Source organism: Vombatus ursinus, unplaced genomic scaffold (genome assembly GCF_900497805.2).
Source record: "Vombatus ursinus unplaced genomic scaffold, bare-nosed wombat genome assembly UNPS02014841.1, whole genome shotgun sequence".
NCBI lineage: Eukaryota > Metazoa > Chordata > Mammalia > Diprotodontia > Vombatidae > Vombatus > Vombatus ursinus.
In genome coordinates this window covers 27,668,656-27,682,538 of record NW_020954619.1, presented here as the reverse complement: position 1 = coordinate 27,682,538, position 13,883 = coordinate 27,668,656, and the positions used below count along the sequence as shown (strand labels likewise).

At 35.8% G+C, this 13,883-nt stretch overlaps 1 protein-coding gene across 1 annotated transcript in view; it reads right to left on the bottom strand.

Moving 5' to 3' along the window:
• The window catches only part of CSMD1 (CUB and Sushi multiple domains 1), a 2,488,924-nt gene that overhangs the window by 532,897 nt on the left and 1,942,144 nt on the right, over positions 1–13,883 (bottom strand). The window contains exon 22 of the mRNA XM_027840340.1: positions 6,752–6,921. Within this exon, the coding sequence (XP_027696141.1) occupies positions 6,752–6,921 (170 nt within the window). The remainder of the gene's footprint in view (positions 1–6,751; positions 6,922–13,883) is intronic.

Below are 13,883 nucleotides of genomic sequence, written 5' to 3'. Positions count from 1 at the left end.
GCTTTCCAGTTCTAACTCTATGTTCTTGTGATTGCTTTTTCTCTGAGTCTTTTTCATTTTATTCTTTTTTTCCCTTTTAGCCCCCATCCCCCATTCAACCCTATGCTTTTCCCTCCTACCCTCCTCCGCTAGGTAAAAGAAAGATGGAGAAGGCTTGTGACAACTCAGTCATGGGTTTCTTCTCTGAAACCACCATTGAGGAACGAGAAAAAAACAAAACAAAACAAAACAAACAAAAAAACCCAACAACTCTGCTTCATTCCTTCTGTCTAAATGTTTTCAAAGCACAATCGAGTACTGAATCCAGCCTGTCACATTTCCTAGATTCTGAGCCTGACATAACTTGGTCTCTAAATACAAGAAATAGATCATTGTATAATAGGTTAAAGGGAGATGCATTTTTGTCTCTAAAATAAGCTCTACTCAACTTTATGTTTTGTAGCAAGTCTCCTGAAAAAAATGAATTTAGGTTAAAGTAAACAACATTTGCTATTTTGCTTCTAAAATGTTTTGGCTACAGAAAGGGAACATGCTTTTGACTATGTACATTGTACTGGTTCTGTGGTAGTGAAATTAGTATTGATTTGGATTTTTCCAAATCTAAATTTGTTGTTCTCCTGAGTAAAATGTTAAAGTCAATAATGTCCACAAATAGTGCCCTGTGGAATTTGTGTATCTATTATAAGATTTAAATTATCCAGATTCCCATTTTTTAACATCATAGCTTTTATTTTTCCTAAAATGTTCTACACAACATTAATTCATGATGGAACTGCTTATAAAGATAAAACAAGTTTTTTTTTTTTATGACTGACTGTATTCTTTGTGGTTGGCTCGTCATACTGAAGAATCGTTGTGACTATTGTTCAACTAGATGGAGGGTATGAAAAGACACAGACCTGACAAAAACAAGGCCAAAGAAAATGGCTCTGTGAAAAGACTATGTTTTCTTTTATCTCAAAAGCAAATTGACTTTATTATGCCAGATGACACTTGGGCCAACCATTTAGATATAATGCAAGTTATTATAATAGAGGGACCTAAAATGAGTGATTCTGAATCAACAGCTTCTGGACTAGATACATTTTGAAGGAAATAAAATTTGGACATCATTCTCAAGCTGTTTCTTAAGAGTTTCTTAGTGTTGTTGAATTCTACTTTTTCAATCCTAACTACATATTCAAATGATGCTGTTAAGCTGATGATGGTGAAGAGGAGAGAAATATTATTGTACTGTATAGAAGACTTAGCTTGAAGTCAGGAAATTGTTGTTCATTCATTTCAGTTGTGTTGGACTCTTTGTGACTGCCTTTAGGGTTTTCTTAGCAAAGATACTGAAGCAGTTTGCCATTTGCTTCTCCAGCTTATTCTACAGATGAGGAACTGAGACCAACAGGGTTAAGTGACTTGCCCAGGGTCACACAGCTAGTAAGTATCTGAGGTTGCATTTGAACTCAGGTCTTCCTGACTCCAGCCAAGCACTCTATCCACCATGACACCCAACTGTACCAAAGTCAGGAAGACTTTGGTTCAAATCTTGTCCCTATGCTGACATATACCAGCTTTGTAATGGGAGGCAAGTCAATGAACCTCTCTCAGCAATCCAGAAAATTTTCTAGAAGTCTCAGGTGAGTTATCCATCTGCAGAGAGTTGTCTATACACCAATGAAATCATAGATACATAGATACAGATTCTCCCTCACCTTATTAAAAAAACCCTTAATAAATAAAGGAGGGCAAAAAGAAAGAATGGAGGAAGAAGAGGAGAAAGAGGTTGATCGAAAGGCGGAAGATGAGACAAAGTGAGAGGAGTCAATAAGTCAAATCAATAAACATTTATTAAGTGCTTACTATGTACCTGGCATTTCATCTACCTATGATGTGATGAATATAGTTAAGAGTTTGAGAAATTTTGGGAAAATTGGTCTAGGGGTAAAACAATTTAAAAGCACTTTCACACTTCAATGAAAGTATATAATTTTAAGCACATCTTTAAATTTAATGAACAAAGTACCAATTTTCCCTGATTAACTGAGGGCCTCATTGCATTTGAAAAAAGACATTCTGGACCCCCAATTCAGCCTAACATAAAATCCAGAAACCTCAAAAAGAAAAATGAGACTGAAACTCAGATCCTGATAGTTTTAATGCCAAGCTCCTTTAGGCATCTGGACAGAGCTGTATGTTCTGCTTTGCACTTCTCTGCTAAAACTAACAAGCATCTTTGTTGCCAGGATATGTCTCTTTACATCTTGGCAAAACTTAGTGGGTTTTTTTGCCCACAACTGGCAAAGGGACAGTGTCAAGTAGAAACTGGTTATCCGATTTGCCTCTTTCATTGACAAGGAGCCACAGGAGAAGAGAAGACTTCTCTGGAGGTAGAAACCAAAATGTGTGGCACTCTATTGAGAGACCATTACAGTTAGAGAGCATACAGCTTTTCTCAGCAAGAAAGGATGAAGTGTTCCTTCTTCCAAACAGGCATAATCATGTCAAAGTCCCCAGGAGCCTTTTCTAGATCCAGGGTGCCTTTCCTGTTTTATTTTGAACTTCCTTCTGCACCTAGATTTATGTTTCTATTTTTTTTCCTTATCCCTTCCCTCTCCATTTAAAAATAAAATTCACTTTTCATTCTCCATAAACAGACATACTTCTCTTCTTCCCCCAAGAATAAAACTCAGCAACACATTCAGCAACACATATTTTATGTGGGTTTATTTTATTTCATTCAATTTGAGTACATATGGATTAATGTTTGTGTGCATGAGATGACACCGAGTCAAATCCCTTTAGGTACTTCTTGCTACTCACCAAGAGCTGGTAAATTGCCCATTATTATTAGAAATGTGTTTTCATATTTTGTTCTAGTTAGGTTCCAAAAACCTGAAGCTGCCTGAGGAATCTAAATCTAAGTCATGAGAGAGAAAAGGGTTTTCCTATGGGCATCCATTATAAAGTTGATGAAAATTCCTGGAGAGACAGATAGCCAGAAACATTCATTCTTATCCTTCCAAGTCTTTCAGAACTTGCAGACTGATCCAGGTTCTCAATCTTCATAACCTTAATATGGTAATATGGGTGATCACAGCCTAGTGCCAGAGGCTGTGCTGTGAGTCAATACTTAAAACCACCAGGGAGTGGTGATTAGACACTAGCAGTCAAGAGTTAGCTCATACACATGTCCTAATTAGCCCAGTTGTTAATCCATATAACTGACGCTATACATGTACACCTGAACTTCCCTAAGTAGCTGGCTCTACCCTCAGGCACCAGTGAAGTTTAGCAACTAATCTGGAGCAAGAAGGGACCACAGAGATAAAAAAAAAAAAAAAAGGCAACCCTTCATTTTAGAGATGAGGACCATAAGGCCAAGGGAAACAGAATGATTTTCATCAAGTCACAGAGGCAGTAAGCATCAGAGGCAAGATTTGGATCTACATCCTCTTATTTCAGTCTGTGCATTTTTCACTGGACAGGCTATCCCTCTAAATAATTCCTCTTAGGGATTATTTATTTCAACACCCTCATTTTACAGTTGAAGGAATTCAGGTGTAGAAATAGGAAGCAACTCAGGTAAGTGAGGTGCAGAACTGGAATTCAAACCCCTATTCTCCAACTCCAAATCCCTCTTTTTACAATAATAAACTGCCTCCCCAGGCCTAAGTTTGCAGGACAGAATTGTACCTAGTAGTTTGAGTTGACATAGTAGATGAATACCAAGTCCTTTGATATAATATAGGAATTCATAACTGTGGGCTGTAGGCACTTGAAAGGACAGAATTTTAGTTTTGGAAGGGGCCTTAGAGATGGAGCCTAGTTTCAAGGCATGATTTTTAAAAATTATAACATAATATATATCAACATCCTATCTTTTCCTATCATAATATAATATCATAATATATATCAATGGTCAGAAGGAGATTACAAGGGTTTCTTTGCTAGCACTGAGGTATAACTCTGTTGCTTTGCCTATGCTCAGATCTAGGTCACAGTCCTGAGAGGTCCCAGGGTGAAGAGGAGCACTAGCACAGCACAGCTTGTGGCCACAGTGGAGTGGGGACCCTTGTCACAGTTCCAGGACAGAAAAGAATGCTTGTAGTCACTCACAGACCAGACCACAGGCCAGGAGAATAATAAACATACCTCTCCTTAGATCATACCACCTTTGAAGAACTGAAGACTTACAGGTCCCTAGAAGTATCTCTGAACACAGCTGCACAAAAATCACTGATCATAATATCATAATATATCATAATATAATATCAAATTCAGCCTCTACTTATGCATTCTGGTTGCTTCCTATTTTGTGAGGTGGTCAGTGCCATTTTTAGGCAACTCTAATTTGTACAAACTTTTCTTTTACATTAAGTCAAACCATATCTTCCTTCAATGTCTATGCACTTTTTGTTATTGTCCAGTTGTTTCAATTATGTCCAGCTGTTCATGAGAAGATGAATAAAAAGAAAGGAGAAATGGTGCCCCACTGCACACCCTTTTCCCTCTGGCAGAATTGAAGGGACTGAAGCAGCCAGGTACTTTTAATCTATGGGGAAATTCTCCTCAGGTTTATGTGGTTATGATAAGAAGAGAGATGTAACTAAAGGGTGCTCATCATAAAGAAGAGGAACTGGGCATATTAGTGCAATGGCTTGGGAGCCACAATCACAATGATGATTACAAAGTGGAGTTAAGAATACTCAAAAGTTAAAGTGCATGTAGCATGAGGCAAATGCAGGAGAGATCAGCCTACAGTTATGAATTCCTATATTATATCAAAGGACTTGGTATTCATCTACTGAGATGTTTTCCTTTTTTTAAACAAAGCCCTGGGTGAACATTTTGAAGATCACAATGGGAGCAACAATGAAGATTTGGAGCTTCTTGACTTTCTTCTGCAAGGCAATTACTGCACAGTTTGTGAAAGACACCATGGGATGGAAGGTGACTGCTATTGGACTTTATTGTATACTTTACTTATTCACTCCTAATACTCTGATTAGAGTTTTATAAAATGTGTTTCCTGAGTAAGTTAATGAAATATAAAAAAAATCAACAGTTTTATTTGCAATAGATTTCACTGAACTATAAGAAAATTATATGGACTAAACAGAGATAGAAGCTTGGCAGCATTTCCAAAAGAAAATGATTATGATAATCATCTAAACATTTTAGTTTATAGACAGCTTCCTAATAGGTATATGTGGGTTTTTTTTTGTATGTGTTAGGGGGGGACATTTATTAAACATCAATAGGTTAAAACCATATGCAGTCACCTATGAAGAGGTCCCTTCTTTTTGTTATTCCCCACTAATAATTATCCCTCTTTTGTTCTTGGCACCTATAATCACTCACCTGGCTCTGGCATTCAGTTAATAGTTACTTAAAATTTTGCTCTGAATTCTTATTGACTTCCAAATTTGAGGTTATCAAAGAATTCAGAGAATAGATACTTATCAAAGAATTCAGGCAAGAGATACTTAGCATGAGTCTTTCAACTCCAGGACAGTGGGAACTGTGATGGTTTAGGGCATGAAAATAACTTCTTAATTACAGTCCTTGGCATTGCCAGTATGAGATTTGGAAAGACTATTAGAATAATTCTGATTGTTGCAGGAATAAATTTGTCTTCCAAAATTGTGAAATGGAACAAGAAAAGTTGTTAAGTACAGCACTAGAAGGAAGGATTATATTTTAGTCCATAAATAGCTTTTGACTTCTAATAGCATGAAGAATTCCACTGGCAAATTCTATTACAAGTCATTTAGAAATGGATAGGCAACCTGGACGTTATTGTCTTTTCCATCTTTTTCTTTTTTTGGCAACTTGTCATTGTTGTTGATGCTTTGCATAGTCTACCAATTCCTCAAGCTTAAAGCCTAAAATCTCACCAGATCAGAGATACTTTTCCCCCCATTATTTCAAAAAGTTCTTTTAAGTATCAACTATATATAATGCACCAGAGGGATAACAAAGACATATAAGATATAATGTTCTTTTTAAAGAGCTTACTATATAGTGTGGGATATATATATATATATATATATGCATATATATATATATGTATGTATATATAGCCTAAATTAGAAATACTATGAATACATATGAGGACTATAAACATTATGAAATCAAATGAGGGAGAATGGGCTTCTAGCTATTCAGGTCACAGGAAGCTTCCATAAATATTTGCCATTTGTTCTGAGCCTTAGAGATGGACTAATTATCAAAAGGAAGAGATGATGGGGTCAAGGGAGAAGGATATTGCAAGGAAAGGGAACAATCTGAAAATAGAAATGGGAAAAGCATGGGATGTATTTGAAGGATGATTAATTAACAGTTTGGTTCAAGTCTAGGATATGCAAATTAGAGGGGTAGTAGGGGATCAGGCTGGAAAGCAAAGAAAGAACTACAGAAAGTTAGATTAGGGTGAGAAAGGTTAGAAAGTTGAGTTACTTCCGATGGAAATGGAGCTTTAAGAAAATGCCCATTTAATATGTGAACATTAAGCAGCTGTGAGAATAAACAGGAAGGCCTGGAACCATATAAGAAAAGAAAGAGGAAATATGTAGCACCCATTTAAGAGTCAAAGCCCTATTTATCCAGAATATAAACAGAAGTGGTTTAGGACACCCAGATTTTCTATTGGATAAATCTTTTGAGAGGAAATGCAATAGTTTTTTTTTTTAAAGAACTAGGTACTATTAAATATTTAAAAGAAAGAAGTTAAAGGACTTTGAATTAAATTCCCATTTACCTTGAGCACATCTCCTTCATAGAGCTGAAAGCTTCGGGCTCTAAGATGAATTCCCTTTCCAGCTTCAGTTTCAATTTTATAGATGCACTCATGGTTGTTGTCATAGTTCGATGGAAAATTTGGAGACAGTAATGTTCCTTCATTTCCAGTAACACTTGCTCCACATTCAGCTAAAGAAAATGGGACATTAAAAACGAATTCAAAGAAAGAATTAGCCATTTTGATACATAATAAAATTACTATTACAAATTTATGGTCACCCTCTGCTCTATCACTGCATTTCTAAATTAATAAACCCACTACTGTACTATGGATCATCAAAGCCCTGGTGACTATAATACTAGTTTAAATATTAATTTAAGCTCAGATAATCTCCTAGGTTCTTACAATTTCCAAGCCTTTGTTTCTCTTTATCCCTTCCTTTCCCTAAGTCCTATGAGGGATCATGGTGTAAAGAAAAGAGTACAATAGCAGGAAACACCAGATCTGAGTTCTAGACCTGGTTTTGAAACTGAACATGTGTTGGCCTTGGCTAAGTCACATAAGTACTTTTTGTCTCAGTTACCTCTTCTACAAAACATGGGATTTGGACTAAATGATCTCTAAGAACCCCTTGGCCTCTGATACTCTAAAAGTCTCTTGAAGAGAAAAGGTTTTGTTTTTTTTCATTATCTTCTGTTATGTTCTCGTCCTGGCCTCAGATGTATACTTACCCTCTGACTATAAAATATTACAGCAGAGCATTTATTTACATTGTATTTTGGGGACTGAATGGCAGTAAGCATTTTGCTCTCTTCCCTCTCCATGAGGAAAAAAAAAAAGAGAATGTTTAAATAGCTCTCAGGGTCTATTAAACAACCTTTAATTAAAGAGAAAATGAAAATAGCTCTACAATTTCATTTGTAACCTTGGAAAGTTACTCCTTTTAGACTTTAGTTTCTCCATCTATAAATAGAGGAGGTTAGGTTAGATTACCTCAAATTTGTTCTATGTTTCTCTGATCATATTTGTAGTATTTTTTTAAATAGAAAATAGAATGCTGAAAGAGATCTCAGGGGTTATCTCACTCAACTCACTCACCTGACTGAGTATTTTTTTGGCAGTTAACTTTTAAATATACTAATTCCACTTTGTATAATGGAAAGGACACTGGATTTGGAGTTAGAGTTTAAGACTGAGTTCCAATTCTCTTACATTTTAGTAAGTGAATTACTGGGTCTCAGCTTCTTTCTTTCTTACTTTCTGGGCCTCAGTTTCTTCATCTGTAAAATGAAGAGGATGGACAAGATGATCTCTCTGGTCCCTTCTACCTCTGAACTATGTGCTACTTCTTACTTCTCTCTATGTCCCCCACTCCCACTACTATTTGTTTTTTGATAAAAGATAGAAGTGGAAGTTTTGCTCAAAATGCTATCAAGATGAGTCATTCTGATGGAATTGGGAGCATGGAGAAAATTTGCCCTAAGAAATGAAGTACATCATTTTAAAAATGGTAAATGTGAGATTCAGAAAGGAAAAGTTTTCATTTCTGTTTTACCCAGGAAAGCGTAATTCTTGTGGAAACACACACATACATACATGTGTGCATATACACACTCATATACACTTATAAGTATATACATACATATGCATGCATATACACATATGTATATACATACATATGCATGCATATACACATATGTATATACATACATATGCATGCAAAAACCTATATATGTATATATGTGTGTAGAAGAACCATATTTGAATTGGTTTAGGAAATTTCAGGTGAAGAAACACTCTCTGCCAATCTCTATAATTTACAGTTTTAGAGAGGTGCCTGAGATACCAAGAGGTTAATTGACTTGCCCAGGATCACAAAGTCAGTATGTTTCTAAGCTAGGGCTTGAATCAAGATCTTGACCCTGAGGTGGACTCTCTGTCCACTTACTACATACACATCATAGACCCTTAATAAATGGTTGCTGACTTGAACTTCCTGATTGGAAAACAGGGTCACTGGGGAAGCGTAATAATTAAGTTAATTTATATTTCTTTTCAGCTAAGTAGCACAATGCTGATTATATTATATTCTTGAATTTTCAGATAATTTTCAACTAGTAGGACTCCAAGAAAAAGCCATCCTGAGAAAATAATTAAACCCTTCACTATATTTTTACTGCCTAAATACACTCTATGCCCTGATTTTATTTGTTGCTTAATAATTAGAAGCAAGGTAGAGATTATTTGAACAAAGCTGGTTCAGCCAGACCACCAGGCACACAAAAAAGTGGCAGAGAGGCCTTGCCAACACTAGTCCTAGTTACAAATGACAGCATTGTTCTAACATAGTGTGGCAAGGATTCTAGGTTACTCACTTAATGGTTCAGCTGGACATACACAGAATAAGAATGCTGTCTGGAACAACTTTGTTGAACATAAAAGACAATAATTTGAATTTTATTATAATTATTTTATATTATTCTGTTAATTTTGATTTCTTACAGTGTTTTTCTGCAAAGGCAATAAGGATTTTATTATCTGTTTAGGAAATGGTACATAATATATGGGATCTGATTTCTTTTTTTCTTAAGCAACTGTGTTTATTCTTTAAGACTCCTAATAAATGAAAGCAAAACTTGCATCTAAAAGGACACAACAGTTTATCCCCTTAGGCTATGTAGTAAGAATAAATAGTGGAGCTCTGTGAATTGGTTAAAAGTTTATAAAGTTAAGGGAAAATATTTTTAAAGAAAATTCAGTTAATCTTAATTTAAATTGAACATCCAGCAATTCACTTTTCATCTAATATTAGGAGTTTTATAGATCAGATAAAAAAATGAACCAGCCATAAACCATAATATGGTAAAGGAAGAAGAGTCTTTAGATATTATTTATTCTAATTGTCTCATTTTACAAGTTAGAAAATTGTGGCACAGAAAGGAGTGAGAAGGCCTCAGTTTCAGGTCCTGGCTCAACTACTTCCTATCTGTGTAAACTTGTACACAAATCACTTCCATTTCCTGCACCAAAATTTCCTCATCTGTAAATATGTAGTTGGACTAGGTTAGAGGTAAGCAAGCTATAGCCTGCAAGCCAAATACAGCCCACCATCTGTTTCCGGAAAGCTAAGAATGATTTTTACATTTTTAGTTGCTGACCCCTGAATTAGATGATCTCAAAACCTTTGCAGCTTTGAGTTCTGAAGTCCTGATCTTCTGTAAATGATTTGCCCAGGACTGCACATGCAGGGATCTGCTGAAACCAGCCTCCGGGTCTTGGGAGAATTGATGGGTTACATTTTCAGTGTTTTTACAGCTCAAAAATCAGCAAATACTACAAATCAGAATTTGATTTATTTTTTGTTGTTGATTGTCTAGATTAAAAAAATGATGGTGAAAATGTTGGTAATACAGATTAAACTTAAAAGTGTGTTATTGTCACTCCCCACCACCACCCTCAGCCATTTGTTAAACATTTCCTAGCAAATCCCTACATATAGGTACTAAGTAGCAAAGCAGGGACTTTTTCCACCATCCTGTACTTTCATGGTATAGTTGAGAAAACTGTTTTACTGAACTTTCTATGACTCCATGTTTGTTGTTTGTTTGTTTAGCAGATAAAAAGACTTTCTGCTCATTAAGTTACCTTCCCATAAATATCAGTGTTTTTTATAAGGGCCTCTTTGAAAGATATAATGGTTAAATGTATGTCAGGTTGGTGTATATAATTAAATGTCATGATTATATTATGGCCACCTCTCCCCCTGAGCTACATATCATTGTGTCTGTAGAACAGCTCAAGTCAAACATACTAAATCATACATCAATCATCTGTGAGGGTGGGACAGAGAAAGGGGAAAAAAAAGTTCTATAAACCCTGAAACATGTCTTGCTTTCATAAGCATTACCTGACTGTACTTAACCCTTGCTGGCTAGGTGGAGACAGAATGGTTTATGGTTGAATTCCAGGGACCTGGGGCCAAAAACTGATGAACAGATTCCCCAGTTCAATCCAAAACCATTTTGTTCTCAGATTTGGAGCTAGAGCTTCTTTACTCATAATTAAGGCCTTAAACTCCAGCTGGTGCTTTACATCCCCTGCCTGCTTAAGTTACAGGGTAACAGTAAAGGAGAACGAAATTTTTGACCATCACTCCTGCTGCTGTCTCTGATAGCTACCACTCCACTGTTATGCATGTAAACTTGTTTTGGGTGGAGGAATGTTCACTCAGTAGGAAGGAGGATGTCTTTTCTTCTAAAAGATGGGAGCTCTGGATCCTGGGAATAACTTTTTTGGGGAAATGGCTGTGGTTTTGAAAGGATGGAGTCAGATGTTAAGGAGGATGCTTGTTTTGGTTCTCTTGTCCTGCTATTCCTTCTATGTAACACTGCTTTTCTCATCTCTCTGCTTTTATACTGCCCATGTCCTGTATCTGGAATGCACTTCATTTTCACTATTGTCTCTTAGATTCAATCCCTTGTGTTTCCTTCAAAGCTGTCTAAAACAACATTCTAAATTAAAAAAAAAATCCCGATCTTCCATGTGTGTATATATTAATATATGTCTTTATGTATATGCATATATGTATATATGTGTATATGTGTATATATGTATATTCATGTACATACATGTATATATCTAGTCAGTTATGTGACAGAAAACACAGGTTGCTGGACTGGGAGTCAGGAAGACCCGAGTTCAAATCCTGCCTCAGACACTTACTAGCTTTTGACCTTAGGTAAATCTTTTAACTTCTATACCTTGGCTTTGGCATCTTTAAAATGGAGATTTTAACACCTACCTCATAGGGTTGTTGTGAGGATCAAATGAGATAACATGTAAAGCACTTTGCAAACCTTGAAGTGCTATATAAATTCTAGATGTTGTTATAATAATTATTGTTAAATGTATTTGTGTTTATTTATGTACATGTTCTCTCCCCTGATAGAACATAAGCTCCTTGAGGGCAGGAACAATCCTTGGCACATAGTAGGTGTTTAATAAATGCTTGCTGATTGATTTCTCATTCTTTTATTGATCAAATCCTGTAGGACCATAGGATTAGTGCTAGAGGAAGTTGTTTGAGATGACATTTAGTCCTATTTCCTCATTTAAGTAAAAATTTGGGTCCAGAGAACTCAAAGGCTGGCTCAAGGCCACAGAGATGATAAATAAACATCAAGGCAATGATGCAAATCCTATTCCTCTACTGCTAATTCTTCTGTCCTTTCTGCTCTCACTATTCCCGGAGTTCCTATCATTCTCTTCCTAGTTTGAGAAATTCACATTTATGTAGCATCTTAAAGTTTATAGTGTGCCTTCTTCACAACATCTTCTGAGAAAGGCAGTACATTGGTATTGGTATTGGTAACCCCATTTTACAAATGAGGGAACAACGTTAGAACTTTGGATTAGAACCATGTTCCCTGACTCCTGCCCAGCTTCTTTTCTCTACATAAACAAATCTTGATTGACTTGCCTTCTTAAACATACCACCATCCCAATACTCCTTGCTTTCTCTTTTTCTGTCTTTTTTCCAAATTGCATTTTTTGACACCAATGTGCTCTTAATATTTGTTTCTTCTAGGAAGTCTTTCATTGCTTTAAATATTCTCCAATCTCAGCAAAGATTTCTCTATCTATCTATCTATCTATCTATCTATCTATCTATCTATCTATCTATCTATCTATCTATCTATCTACCTATCTGTCTATCTATCCATCCAGACATATTACTAGAAGTTTTAAATTGCTGAGCTGGGTTTTTATGTACAGATTGCTTACTAGTATAACATAGATTGTAAAACCCCAGGGAAAGAAATGTGTCTTTGTTTCTACCCTGTGTGATACCAAGTACACTCTATAAATAATTAATAATAATAGCGTCCTTATAACAGTTGGGCTGTTTTTTAACAAAGCATCCTTACAATACCTTTTCTTTACAATAAGTTCTCTTAATGAAACTAGAGAATACACTTGTTTATATTAGGAGCTCATAGGTCAGCAGGATAAGTATTTATAACAGCTCAAGTTCAAAGGAGTAGAAGTGTTTTACTTATTTGTAAAAGTCTATATGACTTCTAATATCTTTGAGTTTCAAGTCTATGAACCTATGTTCATTAGATTCTAGAACTTTTAAATATTCAAAGGTATCAGTACCTTTCAGTCAGCTTATGATTACCAAAGTAATATTTTTAAAGGACTATAGATGTAAATGAAATAGATATCCACCAACTATATGGAAATTCATTCTTAATAAAGACAAACAACTCAGAAGTTGATATTTTTAATAAGCACTAAATTACCATGGGGAGGACAATGTAGCCACTACAATTTATTGGGCAGCTCAAATGGAAGTAGTTAGGTTTCTTCAAACAAACAGATCAACAGAGCAAACACATTTTATTACTATTTTGTGTCCAAAATTAAGTATGACTTCTGTGGTACTCATTCTTGGATCATACCTAAAGTATGGTCACTTTTAGGTGCCATATTATAGGAAGGATAACAAAGTTTCCCTGAGGATGGCAACCAGGAATGGAGGACTATATCACATAAGGCTCAAGTAAAGAAATTAGAGGTATTTAGCTGAGAAAATAAACTTATGGATAACATAATAGTCATTTTCAAGAATTTGAAGGGCTGTGATAGTAATGAGGCATTAGATTAGGACTACTTGACTGAAAAGGGCAGACCTAGGAGCATTGGATAGAAGTTGTTGAGAAGCTGATTTAGGCTTGATAAAACTATAATGCAATGGACTGGACTAATGGTAGGCAAGTCCTTGGAGCATGGATAGATGTTCCCTACTTGATTTCAGTCAAAGAAATCACATGGAAACTTGGGGGAAGCTGGTTTCTGGTCATAAACAGTTATGGGGCTTGTACTATATGATAACAACATCTTTTAATTGGCTACAGAACCAGAAGTACTAATGTCTCAGAGATTGTTAAACCAAATCTTAGTGGATATAAGAGACAGGAGTACTTAAAGTTAGTCCTGACAGCCATGCAGGGGAAAATTGGCTGCCCTCTCTTCCATTCAGAGGTAGCTAGGTGACACAGTATATAGAGTTCTGAGCTTGGAATCAGGAAGATCTGAGTTCAAATCCATCATCAGCCACTTATTAACTATGTAATTTGAGTTGCCC